This window comes from Miniopterus schreibersii (assembly GCF_964146895.1).
Source record: "Miniopterus schreibersii genome assembly, chromosome: 4".
NCBI classification, from domain to species: domain Eukaryota; kingdom Metazoa; phylum Chordata; class Mammalia; order Chiroptera; family Miniopteridae; genus Miniopterus; species Miniopterus schreibersii.
Genome location: NC_138105.1, coordinates 71510427 through 71533578, shown reverse-complemented (window position 1 = coordinate 71533578; position 23152 = coordinate 71510427). Strand labels below are relative to the sequence as shown.

Genomic DNA, 23152 nt, shown 5'->3' with positions numbered 1-23152 from the left:
CTCTGGTGCCGGGTAGGGGGGTGGGGGGATGGAATGGGGACATTCTCAGCTGGTCACCGCAGAGTGTGGCAGGAAAGATCGCTGAATGGGGGAGTTGTTGAATGGGGTCTTTTAGGAAGCATAATTGTGGAGTTCCCATTCGCAGAGGGCGGGACCTGAGCGTCCTCCGAGGGTGCACGAGAGAATTAATTTTGAGAGGAGGAGCAGTAATACCTGGGAAGGGGCCTTGTAGGCAGAAATAACGGGGGGGGGGGGACCGGGATGAAGGGGCTTCACCGAGCCGCCCATAGTGCTAGCAAGGTCTTTGTGTAGGGTCCCTGGGTGTTGGCATCAGTGGGAGTCCTGAGGTCACCCCTACCCGCCCGCGCCGGGCATTTCCGGAAGGGCATCGCGCCATTCTGGCCTCCCGGAAAGGAAGCAAAATCTTCCTACTCGGCCCCACTGGACGCGGGTCCGGAAGCCGGGGGCTCCGGCCAACTCTAGTTGCCTAGAGAGGGGAAAGGAAGAGGGCGTGTCGGGAGGCCAAGACCCCACCCACGCCCGCCTGCCAGGAAAAAGCTAGCTATTGCCAGTGAGAGCCCGGCCCCTGTCCTTATATGGGCCTCCGGAAGCGGCTCGGACGCCCGCTGTACGTCATTACTTCCAAATTTAGTCCTGGAAGTGGCTCGGACCCCAAGGCGGGAAGGCTCGGAGCACCAGTCGGGTGGGCGGAGCCTCCCCTTAAAGGGCCAACACCACGAAGGAATGGAGCCATTCAAACAATTTTGCAGCGTTTTTGAGGAATTGGAAATAGGTTTTCTTGGAGAGAAAGCGCGTGGCGGAGGGTAGGGCCGATGTTTACTATCTGCTCTATCTCTGCGTTGCTCAGTTTTCAGCTCCTACCCCAACCGCGCCTCCCGGGGTGCAGAGGCAGAGCACTGCTGCGTCGTTTAGGGGGCTGCAGCCCTGAGTTCACCTGCGTGTCGTGTGGCCAGGTCCTCCACCTTGAGAATGCCAAGCCCGTCCGTGCAGCTTGTGCCGAAGGAAACTGGGAGGATGGTCAGTGCGGAGAGGAGAGGTGGCAGCCGGGGATGCGCTCATGTCTGCAGACTTCCGCCGCCCGTGGAGCAGGCAGCTTTGCCCTGGAACCAGCCCACTTGCCCGCCTCCTTACGGCCTGCAGACAAGGGGAGTGAGGAGGGCTGGTGTACGTTAGATATTGTAGAGGTGAGGTCCTCCTTTTACTGCAGTTGGCCCATTTATTAGCAAACATTGGATAGTCAGCCTACCTCGGTTTCACCACGTGAATAAGTCAAGTATAACAACAGTACCCTCTGTGGGGTGTTGAGAGGTCAATGAGACATTTATGAAAGGAAAGCCTTTAACATCATCTGGCACGTAGTAATCGCTTAATAAGTGTTAGCATTGTTATTGGTTCAAAAAACACTAATGAGACACCTGGAACTGTGCCCCGGGGGATGCACGGGCTCGAACCGGGTATTCCCCGGTGCGAAGGGAAACCAGCCGCCTACGACCTGCTGGGGCCTGCGAACTCCAGCATGTGGGTGGGCTCTGAGCCTCACCGGCGCCCGGCTCCCGTGGGCCTGCGCGCCGGCGCCTCGAGGTGGGGAGGGCTGAGAAAGGAGACCACCCCAAGAGCTCAGAGTGGACTGGGGGACGCTCCTCCTCGTCCGGGCTCGCAGCCCTTTTGTCCGGTAAATTCCACCCTGTCGCTTTAAGGTGCTCCGGCCCCAACGCTTTGGAAAGCCCGATGCAGGGCTCTGATTGGGCTGGACGTCATCGTGACGTTACTCCGGGTACAAATGGGCCCCGGTGGCGGGCGCCGGGGCAGAGCGTCTAAGGTGCGTTACGGCGTCTGTCGGCGTGAGGAGAAAAGCTTGAGCAAGCTCCTAGTCTGAAGTGCACCTGCTCAGCAGGGAAGTCCCCGCCGTCGAGTCGCTATGGAGGTGCAAAAGGAGGCGCAACGCATTATGACCCTGTCGGTGTGGAAGATGTACCATTCGCGCATGCAGCGCGGAGGGCTGCGGCTGCACCGGAGCCTGCAGCTGTCGCTGATCATGCGTAGCGCGCGGGAGCTTTACCTCTCGGCCAAGGTGGAAGCCCACGAGCAGCCCGAGGTGCCCTCGCCGCCCGCCCGCTGCCCTGACCCTCGCCTGCACCCACCGCGGGAAGCGCAACCCGCAGCGAAGGCAGCGTCACCCGACGGTGAGCAGCCCTGCCCGGAGCCCATGGACACTCAGGAGGCGCCGAAAGCCGAGGAGACCCCTGCCCACTCTGCCCCTCGACCCGCCAAAGTCAGCCGCAAGCGGCGGAGCAGCAGCCTCAGTGACGGCGGGGATGCCGGACTGGTCCCGAGCAAGAAAGCCCGTCTAGAAAAGGAGGACGCGGAGGAAGGCGAGTCTTCGGAGGTCCCGGATCGCTTGCAGGCCCCTCCGGCGCAAGCGGAAGGCGCCTTCCCCAACCTGGCGCGTGTCCTACAGAGGCGCTTCTCTGGCCTCCTGAACTGCAGCCCCTCCGCGCCCCCGACGGCGCCGCCGCCGCCCGCATGCGAGGCGAAGCCGGTCTGCCGCTCGGCGGACAGCATGCTGAACATGCTCGTTCGCGCCGTGGTGGCTTTCTGAGGGCCCTCGAGCTGCGCTGCCGGAGCCCAGAGCGCGGGCCGAACCGTCGGCCCGAGTACACAGACCCGAAGCCAGGGAAGGCCGCGGAAACGGCGGAGAGGAGCCGCGGCCCGGGCTGCTGAGAGGCCCGGAGAGGGACTCTTCCCGGGGGAGCTGTCGCCACCCGCGTTCCTCCGCAGCGCCGAGGAACCTGAGCCTGGGGCTCGGGCACTTTCCTCCGAGACTTGCCGCTCCCACAGGTGCTGTGTTAACCAACGGGGACGTGGCCTTTCCGTCTCCTGGGACTGGGTGAGGGAGGTTTGGTTCCCGAAATTCCTCAGGGTCGGACTTTATTTTTTACTGGGGGCTGTGCTGCCCTTTCAAGGTTTTTCAATAGTTGGTGTTCGTGTTCCCAACTCAGCATTCCAGGCACTCTTCTTTCCCCTCCAGTGACATACTTATGCAAGCGGTCATCGTTGCGTCACGGGGCAGACGTGGGGAGCTTCCTGTTGCCTAGCGTGGGTGTGGAGCCTGGGAGGAGGGCTGCCTGACTCACTTCGCCCCGCGTGCTTCTCCCTCTGCCTTCGGTCCGGGGGAAGCTGATCTAATTTCAGGTTAAATTTTTTCTCATTTGGTGAGTTCGAGGTGGGGATATGTTCACAATCTCAAGCATGACCCTCCCTCAGGCGTAGACAGTCAACCCAGAAGATCTTGGACTGAATCACAAAATGGGGCAGAGTGGTGTTCAGAGCTCTGTAAGGAGAAGCTAGGACCAGTTTGGGGAGGGGGAGATTCTAGCCAGTGCATTTTGAGGGTCTATTTACTCTGGTGGGTTCTGTTTAATTCCGTCTATCTGGCCTTTTGCTAGAGATGCCAGATATGAAAATAAAGATCATTTGAATAAAAATTTGGCTGTCCAGTTTTCTTCCCTGGTGGGGGAGGGACAGGACTAAGGGGTCAGGAGCTGGGGCGGCTTGCTAGGGCCGCAGGAACCGGACTGACCGGCTCCCACGTGGGCGGGAGGGGCTGGGCCCCCTCTTCTCAGCTGGGACACTTCGTGCTGGTACCTTTGCGCTCGGACTCCTTAAGCCCCTCACCCTCGAGGGTTCCTTAGAAATCCCCCTACAGCCCAGGTGCTCAGTCGTTTAGAGTTGTCCCTATACCCCTAGGTTGCTGATGGATCCCGGGTCAGAGCTCATACAAGGGTCAACCAATGAATGCATCAGTGGGTGTTTCTGTCTCTCTCCCTCTCTGTAAAATTGGTGAAAAATTAACCTACAAGTCTGGGGAAAGAGGGCTTTCACAGTTCAGGTGTTTGGGGGGTACTGCTGGGGACAGCGTCCTACACGTAGTTGGGGAACCACACAGATCCTGCAGCACCTGACCGACCAGTCCTGGTGGGGGTCCCGTGGGGGGCACAGGAAGCTGAGCAGGTGAGCTCTGGCCGCTCTTCATACCATGTCCCAGTCTCTGGCTGTGAAACCGTGGCTCAGAAAGGAGGTAAGCTCCCAGCCTCAGTTTCCTCATCTGTGCAGTTGGCCTTCCTCACGAGGAGGCTGTAGGTTTAGAAATGCTCGTGGGAGTCTTTGTTACTAGCTTTGGCCCCATCCCAGCTGCAGGTTAGCCGCCCCAGGGAAGAAAGTCCTGGTGATTCACCCAGTCCCGGCCCAGGAGAGGGGCCGCCGGGGTGACAAAGGAGCCGCAGGTGTGAGGAGGGAGGGAGGTGGAGGCGGGGGAGCAACTGCCCCGCCTCCACCTCGGGAGAGCGGGGTCCCCACGCCGGGCTTCCCAGGGCTCCGACCCCGAGGGGGAGGGGGAGGGGGAGGAGGGTGCAGTGGCGGAGCAGCCCCGCCCCAGGACGAGCCCCCTTCCCACCCGCCTCTCCCGCCCGCCCCCGCCCCCGCCCCGGGGCCGCCCCGCTCCTCTCCGGGGGAGGTGGGAGACGGCGCCACCCCTCGAAGGCCCGACCCAAACTCCCCAGTGGGACGTATGGGGACTGGTGCCCCACACCCCCAAGGGTAGCTCAACGTGTCCGCGTAGGAGCAACTCCCGAGAGCCCGCGCGCCCCAGGAAGTCGGCCTCCGGGGAGGAGGCCCCGCCGCGCGTCCTGCCGCAGGAACCGCCGGCCCTTCCTTCCGCGGGAAGCGGCCCGGCCGACCCCTCGGCACTTCCGGTGCCGGCCGCGCGGAGGGGGCTGGAGGCGACCCGGCGGGAGGCCGCCCAGCCCCTCACCCCCCCACCCCCGACCTTATTTCACCCGTCAGAAGAGGCACCATCGAAAACGTGTCACGTAACCGACACCGAGGGGGCCTGGAGCTCTCGGTCCATTACCCGACACTCGGGTGCTGGGACAGCCCCTGGGGAGTGACTGATTGGACTGTGGCTGTGAAAACTGCAAAGGTCACATATCCTGTGACCAGGCGATTCCCCAAGGAACCAGCAGGAGTTTCCAGAAGGGTGTTCACAGTGTTGTCTGAAATTGGCACAGATTTGAAACAACCTACGTGCCCATCCCACTGGACGGGTCTGGCAGAATGTGAACTATCCTTGACTCCCCGCCCCAAAGGTACAGAGCCTGAACCTGACAGATCTACACGCTCAGGCAACAGAACCCAGAACCATGATTCTGGGTTAAAAAGGCCAGCTGCAGAAACTGTGGGGCAAGGAGCACAGATTTCTGAGCCCAGACAGCCAGTTCTACTTGCTTTCTGTGCAACTTTGAGCAAGTTACTTCACCTCTCTGGGCCTCAGTTTCCCTGGCTTTAAATTTTGGAATAGTCCCTCCCTCTCAGGTACATTGTAAAGATTAAGCAAGATAGTACATGTAAATTGCTTAGTAAGGTGCCTGGCACACCACACAGTGTTACTATTTTTTTATTGTTAGAGGCCAGGATGACAGCAGTGCTGGCCATTTAAAAACACATTTAGCACTACAAGTATATATGTATGGAAAAGTGTGTGCAGATGTGTTAAACCCAGAGAGTTTGAAAAACAGTTCCCTCCTCCAGTAGCTCAATGTGAACAAGGGTCTGCCTCTCCTCCCTTCATCAGGGTTTGGCCATACCTAGTGATTTGACAGGGTTGATTTTTTTTTCTCTTCCAGGCCACACACTCATGGTTTCCTCCTACCTTCCCAGTGATGCCTGCATCAGGCCCTGGACCTCTCTGTCTACACCCACCCCTGGCAGCCTCATTCAGTTTTAGGGCTCTAAATGCCACTCCTGTGCTTACTCCTAAATTTAGCTCTCCATCCCAGTCTCCTTGTGGAGATCTAAGGTAATCCAAATAGGACAGGAGCCAAAGAGAATTCTTGCTGTTTCCTGCCAGTCTTCCAATTGAGGAATCCTCCTTGTATGCTTTTTTCTCCTTCCCTCACACTCCATCCAGTCAACTTGACCTATCATCACACTCCAAGCCTTTCCCCATCCTCATGGCTCCATCACCTCTCACCTGGATTAGGGCAGCGGCTTCCTCCTTGCCCTTGATCCCCACAATCTATTTTACACAGCAGCTGCACCAATCTTATAAAACACAAACTGGATCTTTTCATTCTTCCAGCTCTCCTCTGCTTCTAACACAGTAGCCTCCTTTCTACTTGCAGAACAGGCCAAGCATGTTCTAGCCCCAGGGCCTTTGCACTTGCTGTTCCTTCTGCCTGCAATGTCCAACCAGATACTCACATGTCCATTTCCACTTTCTCCAGGTTTTTGCTGAAATGTCACTTCCTTAGGGAGGCCTTCGACTACCTGATCTAAAATAGCACCCCACCCTAGCAGGTTTGACTCAGTGGTTAGAGTGTCGGCTGGTGGATCAAAGGGTCCTGGGTTCGATTTTGGCCAAGGGCATGTACCTTGGTTGCAGGTTTGGCCCCAGTCAGGGTGCAGGTGGGAGGCAACCACTTGATGTCTCTTTCCCTCCCTCCCCCCCTCCCCCACTCTCTCTGAAAAAGCAATGGAAAAAAACAGTGAGGATTAAAAAATAATAATAAAATAAAATAGCACCCCATTCTGCCTTGAAGCACTGCTCACTGTTTGAAAGGATATATTTTTTTAATTTAGCATCTGCACCCCCATGCAAATGTCAATTTCATGAATGAATGCCTAGCCCAGGCCAGAATGAGTGAATGAGGTTGCCTGGGGTAAGCAGGTGCTAAGTGCTTAATATTTAGTATCTCATTTAATTGATGACTTCCTATGGCTCTTAGAATAGAATTTCCCAAACTTCAGACAGTTGAGGGTCAAGATTTTTTTCAGATCTGCATAATAACTGTACTAGTATTATTTATCTAATTTTTATTTTGTTTATTTTTAATGTCTTATTTATTTTAGAGGGAAGGGAGAGGGATAGAGAAATAGAAACATCGACACATCGACGAGAGAAACATCAATCAGCTGGCTCCTGCACACCCCTCACTGGAGATCAAGCCCAAAACCCTGGGCATGTACCCTGAATGGGAATCGAACCTGTGACCTCTTGGCTCATGGGTCGATGCTCAACCACTTAGCCACGCCAGCCAGGCTATCTGATTTTAAAAACTTAATTGTGAGTTAATCACTCACCATACTTAAAAGGTAACAGTTCATAAAAGTTACAATGAAAACGAAATACTGTAAGATCCTGCTGAAACAGTAGCCAGTGTGAGGTTCCAGACAGCTTTCTTAGTTACAAAGGAAGATTAGCAAAGTTAAAAGACACATTGTTGCCAAAGGAGGAAGACTATTCTTAAGTCTGGGACTGAAAGCTGAAAAGAAAGAGAAGCTGAGAGATGTAATTCCACGTTATTTAAATAACAGTGAATCACTTTATCCACTGTCCCAGAGTTGGGAAAATTCTGCTTCTAGAAGAGGGACAACCACCCTAGGACTGTCCTGCTGATTCTGGGCCCAGTCCATCTCTGCCTAGTCTTGCATCACCCTCCAGCTATACTGACCTGCTTTTTGTTTCTCATACTTCCAGTCTTCCCAGCCCTTGGGCATTTGTATATGCTCTCTTCTGTAGTGTTTTCCCCTTCCCTATTCACCTAGTTAAGGGCAAATCATTAGGAAAGTGTTTCCTGTCTGCCCCCCATTTTGATCCAAGATTCCTATATTTATTGACACTCAGATCAAGAGCTACTTTTTTTGTAGTAGTAGTATTTATCACAAATACAGTTTTACATTTGTTTCTGGGTTTGTCTCTTCTAGCTTGTGGCCTCCAAGAGGACAGAGACAAGTCTAACAGATGCTTACTACTTAGTTTTTGTGAATGAATGATGCCTTTGTAATTTTCCTCTGAGGTAGGTCCTCCTAACGTCCTTTTTTTTATAGATCTGGAAACTGAAGCCCAGAGGCGATTGCCCTGAAGGAGAGTAAGTAGGAAACAGCTCTAGCTGTGTCCCCCATCCTGAGATTCCCCTCCCCACTTCGCTCTGTGGGGTGGGGGATGGGGTGGGGTGAGGTGGGGAGGGACAAGTGTTCCAATTTAGCCTTGGCTGAGCTGGGATAGGGCACCGGTCGGACCACCCCAGAAGCGACACCCAGACCGGTTCACCCGGTTCCAGGAGCCTGGGAGAGGTGGCCGCGGGAGGGGCGAAGACGCCGGCATTGGGCTAAGCTGTCAGCCCGGCGGGGCGGAAACTTGATCTCCGCCAGGAAATTTAAGTCTCAGGCAGGGAGCTTGGGGTGAGTCACTGGCCAGGGCGGGCGGGGGGAAGAGCGGGGCGGGAAGCCGGGGAACTGCCTGGGTGTCAATTGCAGGTGGGCGGGACATGCAAATTGCCCTGCCGCTCGCTCTTTGCCCCCTCGGAGCCCCGCCCCCCGAGCTGCAAGGGCCATTCGCGGCAACTCCCAGTGTAGTGGGCGGGCCAGGTCACACTCCTCGCCCCAAACCGGTCCCTTCCGGATTCTGTGCAGACCTTCCGAGCTTGGCCCCGCTCCCAACTCCACAAATGCGAGGGCGGGACTTGGGGGCCGCGGGGGGAGGCTGAGACCACCCTGGGGCCCCGGGGGCTGGGGGTGGGCTGAGAATCAGGATAGAGGCGGAAAAGGGGGAAGAAAAATGGGGATTGCCGGAGTTTGAGGCTCATGCTACTAACCCTAGCCATGGAGGACGCTGAAACCCCCCACGTGTCGAGAAGAACCCAGAGCCCCCACACCTGTGCTCAGGGGAGCCCAGGCCGCCCCTTGTATCCAGGGTTGCTCTTAGGACAGCACTTTGTGTGTTCAGTAAAGCTGAGGCCAAGGGCTAAGGCCCTCCCCCTGCACAGTCAGGCCTGAGGCCTCCCCAGGCTCGGCTCCCGGCCTGGTCAGATCATTTTGGATGGAGCCCTCAGCAGAAATCTTGCTGCATTCCAGCCTCCTGGCCCATCCTCGCCAGATTAAACCACCCACACCAGCACATTGTCAATTGTCAGTTAAGAAATCTCTCAGCATTCCCTGTTTTCCCCCACCCTCCCTCCTGCCTGCCCCTAGACAGCTCTTGGGCCCCCTAGGTTTGTGCCTTCCCTGCCTGCCACCGGACTGGCACCAATTAATTTCCTCCTCAGCCTGTCCACCCACATCTGGTTGCCAGCTGCTCAGCTTCACCCTGCCCACCCCCCAGGATCTCCTAGGGAATTGCTAACAGCTCTCCTCCTTCCTGTGGCCCCCAAATATAGGCCGCCCTGCTGAAGCCCAAAGCACACAGCACACAGCGCCTTCCACCAGTCTGCTAATCAGAAGCTGACAGGATGTGGAGAGAAGATCTTAAGTCAAATGAAGGAGGGGTGGAATGTGAAACTTTCTGACCCAGAGATGCTGCTGCTGTGGGGTAAAAAGAGAATGGAAGGAGACAGGAGCTTTAGTCTACACTAAGGGCTCAAGATCAAAGCCCTCTGGCTTCCAGATGGGCACAGTGGGGGAGGGCTGCCCCTCCAGGCACAGGCAAGGCTCAGAGCCCCCTTACTCAGAAACCCTCTGAGACTCCACGGTGACAGCTGTGCCCCAGCCCTCTTGCACGGAGAGTTTCCTTTTCCAGTGCTCACACTCCTGGCCCTCCCTAAAGGCTGGCCAGCAGCCCGGAGACACCGGCCTGTGCCTTTTGATGGGGCTCCCCACAGGGTCTTCCTGGATGAGGGGGAGGGGACTGCTGGAGAACAATGGGCTTCTGTGGCTGCAGACGCCAGGCACTTCCTGTTAACCCTTTCCTGGAGGTGCAGCTGTGGGGAGCACCTCAGAGGCCTGGCCTGTTTAGGGGTTGAGGGGATTGACAAAGCCAGTCAGTACACAGCCTTTTCTGTTCCAGGTGTTGTTTGCAAAAGCAATTGGGAAATGGTGAGGTGGACGCAGACCTTGCCCTCTTCATTGGCCTCCCAGGGCCAGGTTCTTTTACCTTCCATGGCTTTGTGCAGCCAGCAGACCGATAGGGCCTGGCTCACCGGGAAGCCTCCAATGTTGAACTCTGAGAAATCCCAGAGTCTCGGGCTAGGCTGGGGGACCCTAGTGTCCAGATAAATGCAAGGCACAGCTATGTCTGCCAACACTGTCCTACCTGCCCTGCCCAGTTGTCCCGGGGTCATGCCTCCTGAGTTACCTCGCTGGTCTGGGCCTCAGTTTCCTACAGTTTGGAAAGTTCTCCCGAGGGCCTGACAGGAGCACAGGGCGGTGGAGGGAGCTGAGTTGGAGTCTTGGAAATGCTCTGCTGCTCCTTGGAGCCCTAGGAAGACAAGTTGGGGAATTAGCAGCTGTGTTAATTGAGGCTTCATGCCAATTCCCTTCTGTTGACCGAGCCAGCCTGAGAAGCACCGTCAGAAGTTTCTGGGAGCCTTCAAGGGCCCCTGGAGAGTCAGCATCTGGCCCCTGGGGGGGCTTCCAGTTAGCAATAGGCCAGATGACACACCCTGTTCTAAGAAGAGACTTGTACTGATGCTGACTGCCAGCTAGGTGCTGCATGCAGCTTGTGTTCACTTAGTTAAGCTCATGCATACCTAGGTCAGAATTAATGGAGGCATTTTCACCAGCCCCATTTTACAGGTGAATTGAGGCACAGAGCAAATGTACATCTAATAAAACAGTCCTTTTTTTTTTTTCTCTCTCCTGGATTTGGGCACAAGAGGAGGGGTGGGTAGGGACCTTTGTCAAGATTGGTGGACCTGCCCTGGCTGGTGTTGCTCAGTGATTAGAGCATCGACCTTTGCACCAAAGGGCTGCAGGTTGGATTCCCTGTCGGGGCATGTGTGGGAGGCAATCAATCGATGTGTCTCTCGCACTTTGATGTTTCTTTCTCCCTCCCTCCCTCCCTCCCTCCCTCCCTCCCTCCCTCCCTCCCTCCCTCCCCCCCCCCCCCCCTCTCTCTCTCTCTCTCTCTCTCTCTCTCTCTCTCTCTCTCAGGTGGTGTGTGTGATCACTATTTACTGAGCAAAATCAAAATTGCTAGACTGGAAAGGCTGCTGCCTGGGCCCCCGGCTGGTGTCTGGAACAGGAAGTAGCTCAGTGTTTTGCCCTTTAGACCCCAGGGCAGTCGGGGAGGGCCCATCGGAGCCGCCCTCTCAGTCAGGGATCTGTTTGAGACCAGAGGGGCCTGGCCCTGGGCTGCAGGCTAGCCTACAGTCAACCAGCCTCCACCTGAAGTCCCTCCCTCCCCCTTCCCTCCTCTGTTTTGGCCCACCCTTCCGGAATGAACCTTATTTTGGCTTCTTGCCTCGGGGAAGTCCAAAGCAAGCCTGCAATTTCTCACTGCTGGGTCCCTGGTGGCTACAGCAATCAGACTCAGTGTGGGGTGGGGATGGGGTTCCTGGGACCCTCTCCCCAGCTACCCTCTGAATCCCCACAGATGCTGTTTTATAAACAGATACTGGAATTTTCAAAGTGCTGTCATGTTTGGGACAAGGCATTCCCTTCCAAGAGGGGTGTGTGGGAAGCTGGTCAGAAACTGAGGCTTGGAGAAGGGACATCCCTGGGACCACCAAAGCTATCCTTTCAATCAGGGGTGACAGTTCTTCTGTCTCCCTCCTGGAGAAGAGGCCACGGAGGGAGTGTGCGAGGGAGGGTGCTTGGGGACTTTGCAGTTTCCCAGTACAGTGCTGGGTGTCCTCAGTTCCCTTGCCTCCTTCCTTACTCCTCAGGATTGTCCCTCTTTCTCATGACTCTCTGGACATCCGTGTGAGGAAGGTGCATATATGTCAACCAACCTCCCAGTGGTTCTACTGAGATTAAAGCCAGCCCTGTTCCTGAAGGCTGGAGTCAGGGTCTGCCCCCAGGGCCACATGTCTCACTCATGGACCTGGGCTTCTGGTCAGACCAGACAGGTGGGCTTGACCTCAACACCCTAAACTGAATCTAGACCTAGAGGGTTATATACAGACAAACACATACACACTCTGATTGTCCTGGATTACCCTAGTGTACCTGCCCCTGCTCTTGGGGCTTGGTGACTTCCCCTCCTTGCAGCTGGCCTGTATATTCTAGAAAACTGGGGGAAAATCCTCAACTAGACATTCCTGCCATCTTCCTGCTGGCTGGCCCCCAGGTCAACCAGGCTTCCCACTCAAGGCCAGCCTGAATCTTCCCCAAATCTCTTCTAACTCCTATTGCAACTTGAGCCCATCCAGTCCCATTGCCATGGCATCCATGGTTCCCAGAAACCAGAAGGTCTAATGCCCCCTATCTCCTTCCAGGCTCAGGCACCTCTGAGTCAGCAAGCCTTTAACTCAGCACCCCTACGTCCCCAGCACCACCGAGGCTATGCATCACCCCCAAGACAGGCAACCACAGAATTTGTCCAAGTTTAGCTGATAAGTGGGACTTGGAGCCTAAGAGCTTAAGAATGACAATAATGCCCTAGGCAGTTTTGCTCAGTGGTTAGAGTGCCGGCCTGTAGATTAAAGGGTCTGGGGTTCAATTCCGGCCAAGGGCACATACCCCATACCTCGGTTGCAGGCCTGATTCCCGGCCCCATCCAGGGTGCATGCGGGAGGCAACCAGTCGATGTGTCTCTCTCACGTTGATGTTTCTCTCTCTCCGCCTTCTACTCTCTCTGAAAAGCAATGGAAAAAATATCCTCGGGTGAGGAATAAAAAAACAAGAATAACAATAATCGTAACAGCTATTGCTTACTGGTTTAAGCACTTCACTTGTGTGAACCCATGGAGTCCTTGAAACAAAGATTCATTGTGACATTATTCTCCCCATTTCCTACGGATGAAACTGAGGCACAGTGAGGTTAGATAGCTCGCCTGCTGTATAGAGTCTTTATAGCTAAACAGTGCCAGAGTCTGGATTTGAACCCAGGCCTACGCTAGCATTTCTCACTATCGACACTGGGGGCTGGATCACCTTCTGTGGTGGGGGCTGCTCCATGCATCAGAGGATGTTGAGCAGCTTCTCTGGCCCCCACGCACTAGGTACCAGTAGGGCCTCCATCTACTGTTGTTCTAGCATAGTAAACGCTAGGAAAATCCCAGGACAAGTAGAATAGGGAAACTGAGGCGTAGTTGAGGAGCAGTTTGCAGCCACCTAGTAAATCCTATCTTCCCTAAGCCAAAGACACCATTAAATGGTTTGCACTTTCCCTCCCCAACCCAAGGGTAAATAGCTTAAACCTTACTCGGGGAGACACATAACAGAAATCCAATTAGTGCCATTTGCCAACCACACCCAAGGACAAATTAAGAATAAATCTCACTTTGGTATATCAACATAAGCTGATGAATAGTCAGTTGATCTGCCCTTAAGACCTCCCCTAAGTGTCCAGATTTTAAAACCTCTGAAAATGAAGGTCCCAGCACACTCTCCCTCCAGGAAGCACGCCTTTCCATTCCCTTCCCCTTCCCCTTCCCCCCACTGGCACCTATTCCCTAACTCCGAAGGGGTTGGGAACCTTTTTTCTGCCAAGGGCCATTTGGATATTTATAACATCATTCGAGGGCCATACAAAATTATCCACTTAAAAAGTAGCCTACTGTATTTGGTCAAACATTTAATTAATTTACCCCTAATGTAACGGCTGGAACTGCTTCTCTTTGGAGAGGCCTTGGCAGGGCCAAACCAAATGATTTTGTGGGCCAATATGGCCTGCTGGCCGGACATTGCCCACCCCTGACCTAACCCCCAAGGGACCCCATGAGACTTGCAACCAGGGGAGCTATGGGCAGAGGCAGCTTGTCCTGGTGTTAACCCCCTAAGCCTGTCTCCAAGGACCCTCTTTCCCCCTTTTCTCTGACTTCTCAGTGAGCTAGAGCAGCCTAGCCTGGCTCTCCTGTTGTTGCTTCTGTGCCCTTCCTTGTTCCATTGTCCTAAGTATATTTTTGCTTCGGTCAATAAATTCTTGCTTTCTTTTCTGCACTTTGTCTCTTGATTGAAATCTTTCCCTCAAGAAGACAAGAACAGAGGTCTCGTGGTCTCCCCGGTAACACTGTCATGGCAACCCAGAATGTTTCTAGATGTGGCTGCATGGTGTGTGTGTGGGGGGGGGTGGGCAGGCTTATCACCTGCCTTGACTGTCCTGCCTCTATACATGCCTAGCTGCAAAATGACACTGTGTGCGTATGTCTGTGTGTTCCCAAATTTGGCTTGAGTCCTGGTGATAGAGGTAATTGGCAAGTTCTAGCATCTTGGGGAGGGGTCAGTGGGGCCAGCAGGACCACCAGGACCACCAGCCTGGGCCAAAGAATATACTCTGCCCAGAGAGAGGGGTGGCAGCTCCTCAGCCCTGGTGGGTGGCATCGGCAGAGCCCTAGTGGGTGGAGACAGGCAGTCCTTTTCTTCCTTCCTGGTTCCCAGGGGCAGGCAGGAGCAGCAGCAGTGGCCCTGGGAGCCAGAGGGTGTGGGGATTCCGGGATTAACTGGGTGTGGGTCAGGGTGTGGGCTCTGAGACCCAAGGCCCCTGTGGGCTGGGAGGAGAAACCAGAGGCTAAAGTAGGTCTCCCCACCCACCTCCTGCCCTCATGTTCCACCCAGCCCTGGCTCCGGGCCAGCAGCTGGCAGAATGGTGACTCAGAGCTACTGAGCTGAGGAGAGAGACTGTGCAAGGTGGGGGACCTTTGTTTTCAGGGGTTTTAAAGGCTGGGCGTTTGGGGGAGGTCGTAGGGGAAGATTAATTGAATATTCATCAGCTTTATGCTGATATACCTCAGCCTTCCCAGCATCCCCATCAGGACCAGAACTCTTGAGGCACATCTCAGACCTGTCACATGGGATCTCCTTCCTCCTCCTGTCACTGACCCCTTTCCCTCCAGTGGGATCTTTTTTTCTTGGCACCCCACTAGGGCAGGAAGTGTAGGCCTGGAATGACTGAGGTTGCAATATATTTAGGCCAAGTCAAGAGTGTGTGTGTGTGGTTCAGAGGAGCAGGCCCTAGCACTGGCTTGGCGGGGAAGGGGTGTGAGGCCCTGAGCCAGTGTGGGGAGGCTCCTACCTTCTCCCTCTTAAAGACAGAGCTCTCCAGTTTCCCAGGGGCCCAGGGAGCTGGAGGCAGAATGGGAAGAACTAGGAAAAGCCCTAGAAGTGAAGGCATGCCCTGCACAGCGCCAGATGCATCTAGTTTTTATGACTAGGATCATTTACAGCTGAAAACCTGAAGCCCAGAGAGGTTAAGCAGAAGGTTGCTCAGGAAAGAAGCGAAGGTGTTAGGGTTTGCTTTCTGGCCTGGCTGGCCCCAAAGCTGGCGTGCTGCTGTCGTGTTCAGGCATGCATTCTTTTATTCATGCAGCATTGTGTGTGTGGCTTAGCCTGTGTCAGGAGGGACGTGAGACCTGCAGGAGAGCAAGGGACAAACTGGACCAGGGTCCCCTCCCCCCTCCTCCTACCTGACCCTTCAGGCCTGGTGGACCCCTTCCCTTCCCTTCCCTTCCCTTCCCTTCCCTTCCCTTCCCTTCCCTTCCCTTCCCTTCCCTTCCCTTCCCTCCCCTCCCCTCCCCTCCCCTCCCCTCCCCTCCCCTTCCCTTCCCTTTCAAGATTGGCCTCTCCGCAGTGCTCTGAGCTGCTCCTCCACAGCACATGTCCCAGTTGTCATTCATCATCTGCATGCTTTTTCTTTTTGGGTTGTTGATGTAGTGTTGTGGATGTGCTCTCTGCCTCCTCCATCTGACTGTGAGCCCACGAGGATCTGAACAGTGCTGTCACTCTGCATCCCTAGCTCCTGGACCTGGGCCTGGAACACAGCTGCTCGATGTATACTTGAAGGAACAGCAGAAAGTGCTGGTGCTGGAGGGTGAAATGAGTGCCGGGAAGAGTGGGTGGACTGAGACAGGAGGTTGGCACCTGAGCAGAGAGCTTGGGGCTGGCTGAGTGGGAGCTGCAGTTACCCTGAAGGAGGATCAGGGGACTTGGAAGTGGAATCAGGTGGAGGTACTGCCAAGGGACAGGTGCATGATGTTACTGCATCCATAATGGTCCTGCATGTGCATTCAGAGCCTGGGAAGGCCAGTCCAGGGCTGGAGCCCTGGTTGCCTCCATGAGGGAGGAAGCTTCCTGGGGCAGTCTTGACCCGCCTCAGCTGGAGGCATCCCACACAATTAGCAATTTCCAGGGCCCAGCTCGGGCCAAGGAGAGAGGCCTTTACAAAGTTAGACTTGGCTTCCCCCCAACTGGCTGGCCTCCTTGCGTCTGATTTTAAATGCCGGCTTGTCACAGTGTCTGCATGTAAGCGCATGCCTGCTCCTCTCCGAGGCGGTGTGTTTGCAGTGCTAGGGGCAGTGTGGGGGTGGCATCTTTTAGCAAGTCAGTGGCCATTCCCCACCCCTGAGCCCAATCCAAGGTTCTTTTTATATCTCACATTTACAGAAAGCCTAAACATCTGAGCCTGGGCCTGACAGGGCAGGCTGTTTGAGGCTGCAAGGGAAGGGGGGAAAGCAGAGAGGCGGGGAGGGGTGGTGTGTGAACCCAATCTGGAGGGAGGCTGGCCAGGTCAGGAGTGGCAGCTGGCTTCCTTCCAACAGCCCTGCAGCATCAGATGGTGCTGAGCTATATTTAAAGTCTGCTTTCTCCGCCTCCATTGTGGGGTCCTCACCAGGATGAATGAATCAGAGGGATGCCTGGTGTGGCCTCAAAGCCTGGCTCAGTCTGCAGGATTGCTTTTTCCCCAAAAAGCAATCCTGTAGAAGCTCCATCTGGGTCCCTGTTGACCTGGGCCACCCTCCGCCACCCTTAATCCAGCTCTGTACCAGCCCAGTGGATGACCCCTGACCCAGGGTTGCCCACAGGCAGCTGAAAGCCAGCGATGGCTCCCTGGGCACGCGTGGTGACCTCTGCAGCACCCAACTCCTTCCAGAGGCAAAAGGTCAGGTCATATTCTCTTGCTTTTTTAGCACTGTCATGTGCTGCTATGGTTGGCGAGTGTGCACACACAGTGCCAGGTAACCCCCAGGTGTCTGCATATGCATGTTCTCCTGATCTTACTCCAAGTTTAGTGATTAGAAGCCTGAGGTTCCTGGCTGGGTGAAGTCTTAGTCCATTTGGGCTGCTATAACAGACCACCACAGACTGGGTGGCTTATAAACAGCAGACATGTATTTCTCACAGTTCTGGAGGCTGAAAGTCCAATATTAAGTGGTCGGCAGGTTTGGCGTCTGATGAGACCATCTTCTTTCTGTGTCCTCACATGGTGGAAAGGGTGAGAGAACTCTCTGGGTTTCTTTTTTTTTTTTTCTGTTAATCCTACGCAAGGATATTTTCTCCATTGATTTTTAGAGCAAGTGGAAGGAGGGAGGGAGGAGGGGCAAGAGAGAGAGAGAGAGAGAAGACACATCAATTGGTTGCCTTCCAAACGCACCCTGATGGGGGCTAGGGATCGGACCTGCAACCCAGGCATGTGCCCCTGACTGGGAAAGGAACCCGAGACCCTTCAGTGCTCAGGCTGATGCTCTAACCACTGAGCCACATGGGCCAGGGTTGGGTCTCTTCTATAAAGGGCACTGATCCCATTCACCGGGGCTCCACCCTCATGACCTAATCATCTCCCAAAGGCCCCACCTCCAAACACCATCACATTGGGGGTTGGGTTTTAACATGACTTGTGGGGAAGGGGGGAGCAAGCAAATCTATAGAGACCAGAAGTAGATTGGTGGCTGCCACCACAGGCTGGGAGGGGGGAGGGAGAGCGACTGGGAATGGGCTTTATCTTGGGGTGATGAAAATATGTTGAAACTTGGAGAGAGGTGGTGGTCAAACAACATTGTGAATGTACTAAATGCTGTGGAATTATACAACTGAAGCAGTTAATTCTATGCACATTTCATCTATATTTTAAAACAAAGAAACAAAAAATTTTCATCTGTTCCTTTTTATTTTCTTTATTGTGGTGACCAGAATATTTAAACATGACTTGACTCACTTTAAATTGCTGTTAGGCATGGCTGGACTAGACCACTGGACCTCCAGGGGGCATCAGATCACACCAGAGTCCTCTGCCCAGCAGGAGAAAACCCTCAGGACCACGGCAGAGCAGGGCAAGGAAGAGTTGTCCGGAGGGCTGAGGTGGGAGGAGAGCTCTAACTGTCCACCCCTCCCCACCAAGGGACTTTCGATTCATTTTCCAGGTCAGGAGGCAACATGACCTCACTTTCCCTGACCAGAGAGAGAGGTGGAGGGTGGAGATTTGTGCAATATCCTGGGCCACCTTGAACTGTTGACCATCTGAAGTTCAAAGACCGGAGACTGTTGCTATTGCTTGGTGGTTTAGTGGTTTGCACTCCCAGCAGTGCTGGTGAGCAGAGAGGTGGTGCCTCAGAGTGGGATGAGATGACAGTAGAACCAGAAAAGGGGCCACAGCATGGTGAGGACGCAGGGGGCAGGAGGTTACTAGGTTCCAGCAAAGAGGGACATGTCCTCACCTTCCCAGAGGCAACAAGATTGACTAAAGAAAAACCAATGGGCTGCCAATTTAAGATCCTTTATCCCTATAGACCTGGGGCAAGACCTTAGGCAAATGATGGAAACTTCCTGACCCTTAGTTTTCTGTTCTGGAAGTGTTTCCCTCACCAACTGGCTGGTATGGCTCAGTTGGTTAAGTGTTGTCCCCTGCACCGAAAAGTTGCCAGGTCAATTCCTGGGATTCCTGGTAGGAGGCGTGGAGGAGGCAGCCCATTGATGTTTCTCTCTCTCCCTCTCCCTCTCTCTGTAAATAATAATAATAATAATAATAATAATAATAATAATAATAATTCAATAAAAAATCTTTAAAAAAGGAAACTGTCTCTCTCATCTTCTGCTTCTCCTAGCAGCCCTTCCTCTCACCGTGTTCCCTGAGTTCCTCTACTGGCCTGCTCTCCCCTCTGGGTAATTCTTTTTTTTTTTAAATGATACAGACAATGCTGATAACATCCTGTTTCTTTTCTTTTCTTTTTTTTTTTAAGTAAATATTTATTTTTAAAATATATCTTTATTGATTTCAGAGAGGGAGAGAGAGAGAGAAACATCAATGATGAGAGCGTCGTCATTGATTGGCCGCCTCCTGCACGCCCTGACTGGGGACCGAGCCCGCAACAGGGCATGTGCCCTGACCGGGAATCGAACAGGGATCTCCTGGATCCTAGGTCGATGCTCAACCGCTGAGCCACGCCCGGCCGGGCTGGGTAATTCTTAAGAAAAGGCAGAGGCAGAAATTTAGAGGCTCACAGTATCTCCAGCAGAGTCGTCCTGAGTCATCTGCTTCAGAGTAGTTGTTAGGAAGTTATTTTGATAGGCAGGACATGTACATCCGTGATATCACGGCTGATCCTGCTTCTGTCTCTGGGGCAGCGAGTAGGGCTGCTCTCACCCCCCACTGCCTCTTCTCCTGCCCCCTCCACAGCGCTGGTCCCCGACCTGTTACAAAGATCATGCCTTTGGCTAGTCACCATCTGGTCTCTAGGTGGGGTGACTGCCTGGTGCACCTTGCCAGTCTTGCCTGTGCAACCTTAGGTCAACCAACTATACCCCTGGGCAGGAGTGCCACAAGCTGGGCGCACAACCTTGAATAAGACCCGGGCCTTGGTTTTGAGGGGGTCTGAGTTAAACTTAGTTGTCCAATTGATCGATCGTTATAATGTGATCTTAGATAGGCCACGACGATCTGGGGCTCAGGAACTGCTTTTTGGTGGTATCTGGACACCTTTATTTTTATTTTTTTATTTACACCATTGGTTGACTCTTGTATGTGCCCTGACCAGAGGATCAAACCCACAACCTTGGCGAGTTGGGATGATGCTCTAACCAACTGAGCTACCTGAGCTACCTGGCCAGGGACTGTCTGGACACCTTTATTTATTTAATTTTAATTTTATTTTTTTAAATGAGCTTCAGAAGGGATCTTTTTGCTCTTTATTTTTTTAAAGTATATCTTTATTGATTTCAGAGAGAGGAAAGGAGAGGGAAAGAGAGAGAGATAGAAACATCAATGATGAGAGTCATTGAGAGGCTGCCTCCTACATGCCCTCTCCTGGAGATGGAGCCTGCAACCCAAGCATGTGCCCTGGTCAGGAATTGAACCTCGATCTCCCAGATCATAGGTAGATACTCGACCACTGAGCCACATGGCCGGGCTGAACACCTTTATTATTTTTTAAAATTTTTATTTATTTAATACTCAGGGAGAGAGAGACACACATTGATTGGTTGCCTCCCGAACATTGGGCCCTGGGATTGAGCCTGCAACCGAGGAACATGCCCTTGCTGGAATTGAACCCCGGGACTCTTCAGTCCCATGGCTGATGCTCTAACCAAATCGGCTAGGGCTGTTTGGACACCTTTCAAAACTGTTTCCAAATTACAAAAGTCATCATGTGTTTTGGCGAATTAACAGCACCTTCCTAGCCCTCTCTGGAAGTAACTGCCGCCCACCGAAGGGGAGGTCTCAGAGGAAGGTTTCAGCAGAATATTCATCAGCTTTCTAGGTGTGTTCTTTCAGGGTCGTGGTCTCTACTAATTGGTTAGTGTCAGGGCAGGGGTCCTTAGTCACTGCAGCTGGTCCTGGCATCACCCACCTGGTTTTGCTGCCTTTCTGGTCCTGGAGCTGGAACTACAACTGAGGCCTAGATGTTATCTCAAGGGAGGTGACCTTCTGTATCTGGCTGTAAATTGCTCAGCCAGTTTGTTCAGTTTCCTATTCCACTTGTCCTCGCTTACTGGCTTGTCTCAGAATGACAGTGGTTCCATGTCCATCCCTCTGCAGACTCTACTCCAGCCAGCAGCCTTTGTTTGCTGATCCTCTGCAGCATCCCCGTCTGGCTTTCAGCATGTGCTCAGCTGTCTGAGTCCGTTTGGGCTGCTAGAGCAGAATACCTTTGTGTGTGGCTTATACACAACAGACATTTATTTCTTGCTGTTCTGGGGGCTGGAAGCCCAAGATCAAGGTCCTGCAGATTCGGTGTCTGGTGAGGGCTCTCTTTTTGATTCATAGATGGCATCTTCTTGCTGTGTCCTCACATGGCATAAAGGACAAGGGAGCTCTCTGAAAAGAAGAAAATTCTGAGATGTCCTAAATTAAATTACAACAGGCCAGAGGGTGGGAGGAAGAGACAAAAAAATGGTTAATCAGTTAATAATTGCAGCAAAACCAGCAAAAGACTGCTCACATTCCTTAGTGTATGTTGGTATTAATAAATGAACTTCCAGCCCTGGCCAGTATGGCTCAGTTGGTTGAGCGTTGTCCCTGCACTGGGGATGTCACCGATTCGATTCCTGGTCAGGGCACATGCGTGGGTTTCAGGCTTGATCCCTAGCTGGGTGCATGGAGGGGGGATAGATGTTTCCGTCTAGCATCAATGTTTCTCTCTCTCCCCTTCCTTTCTCTCTAAAAAACAAAACCAAAACCAAAACCACACATTCAAAAACAACAACTTCCAGGTGGCTATTTCTGAGATTATCTAAAAACAGACTAGCCAGGTACAGTGGACCCCCAGGAGCTTCAGATTCTTGTTTAAACATGAGCTTTGCAGACGCTGCAGGCTGACCCCAGAGCTGCCCCGCTTCAGCTTCTCCCACCGTCTTTGTCTGTAGCTAACGTAAATCCTTTCAGAACAGCTTACATCTTTCTTCCCCAACCTGGATAAAAATGCTTGTGAAACTCCTGCTGGACATGTTGTCTTTCCTACCCAGCCGTGCTGCCAGTGGATTAGACTCTATACCCCAAGACCAGCCTTTTTTTGCAAGCAATGGCCTGATAAAGCCTGTCTTTTAAAGAGACTCTCAGCCCTAGCTGGTCTGGTTCAGTGGTTACTGTGTCGGCCCCCTGACTGAAGGGTTCCGGGTTTGATTCCCAGCCCTGGTTCAGGGCAAGTGCAGGAGGCAACCAATGTTTCTCTCTCCTCCTTCCACTCTCACTGGAAAGCAATGGAAAAGATATCCTGGAGTGAGGATTAAAAATAAAATAAAAAGACTTTCAGCTGTGGAAGTTAGTTTTTTGTTTAACAGCACTAATCCCATTCGTGGGGGCTCCACCCTCGTGACCTAATCCCCTCCCAAAGGCCCCACCTCCTAATACCACCTCCATTGGGAGTTAGGGCTTCAGCATATGAGTTTTGAGGGGCCATACACTTTTAGTCTATAGCACTGGGCAGCTCTGGCAAGTAAATGGGTGACTCCTCATCATTGGTAATTATGTCCATGAGACAGGCTCAAGGTGAAGTCAGTTCCTGCAGGACACAGAGTGGGTGACAGAGCCAGGGTAAAATGCTTTCTTGTCTGGCTGTGTCCCATACTTTGGTCATTCATGACACCATTACCATCTGTTTTTCCGTATTTACTTTATTGCTCGTATTACTGTTGTGGGTTGAATAGTGCCTCCCAAAAATTCATGTGCACCTGCAACCTCAGTATGGCACTGGGATGTTTTCTGACACTGAATGTGTGTTTCCCCCCCATGTCAACCAATTCTCTGACACCAACTATGCATCCTACAATTCAATTCAGTTCTGACACTATCTACCTGGGGTTAACATCACAAGTTAAAAGACTCAAGCCCATCCCCACTTCAGACACCAGTCCCAAATCCTGGGCCACCTGTAGTTCTGAACCAGGGTCCCAGGGCTTCTCCCTCCCCCAGGCTTAATAATTTGTTGGATAGGCTCACAGACCTCAGGAAGGCACTTTTGATGTTACTGATTTATTATAAAGAATATAAAAGAACTGCCAGAGAAAGAGGTGCACAGGGCGAGGTCAGAGGGTCCTGATAGCAGGAGCTTCTGTCCCCATGAAGTTGGGATGTCCCATTCACCCAGTATGATACCTGGATGTGTTTGCCAACTTGGAAGCTCTCCTTACATCTTTGTTTTTATAACCCAATCTCTATTCCCCTCTTTTGTTCCCAGAGGTTGGAGGTGGCCAGTAAGTTCCCGTCCTCTAATCACATGGCCTTTCTGAGACCAGCCACCATCCTAAAGCAACCTAGGGAACCCCACCCTAAGTCACCTCATTAGCATAAACTCTGGAGTGATCTAAAGGGACCCCTTATGAATAACAAAAGACACTCCTTTGATTCAGGAAATTCCAAGGGTTTTAGGAGATCTGTGCCAGGAACTGGGGACAAAGACCAAATATATTTCTTATTAAACTACAGGGACCTTATTTGGAAATAGGGTCTTTGCAGATGTAATTAAGGTAAGGATGGAAATGCGGTCATACT

The 23152-nt window shown here is 53.1% G+C and overlaps 1 protein-coding gene and 1 long non-coding RNA gene across 3 annotated transcripts in view; both read left to right on the top strand.

Moving 5' to 3' along the window:
* The first annotated feature begins 284 nt into the window (after positions 1-284).
* On the top strand, positions 285-3500 carry IER2 (immediate early response 2). Its single transcript, XM_081137301.1, has one exon. It carries the CDS (start codon positions 1940-1942, stop codon positions 2618-2620), a length of 681 nt encoding a protein of 226 aa, XP_080993427.1. The 5' UTR covers positions 285-1939; the 3' UTR covers positions 2621-3500.
* Positions 3501-4814: 1314 nt separating this feature from the next.
* The window catches only part of LOC308555813, a 30872-nt gene continuing 12534 nt past the window's right edge, over positions 4815-23152 (top strand). The window contains exons 1-3 of one of the 2 annotated variants that reach the window (XR_013998603.1): positions 4815-5259; positions 7906-7946; positions 9234-10763. This is a non-coding gene — a long non-coding RNA (uncharacterized lncRNA). Of the gene's footprint in view, positions 5260-7905; positions 7947-9233; positions 10764-23152 lie in introns of those variants that run through there. The other variant, XR_013998602.1, reaches the window with a different exon arrangement.

What these genes read in the sequence shown, in the direction of transcription:
- IER2 (XM_081137301.1), top strand. Translation starts at nt 1,940, where the DNA reads ATGGAGGTGCAAAAGGAGGCGCAACGCATTATGACCCTGTCGGTGTGG.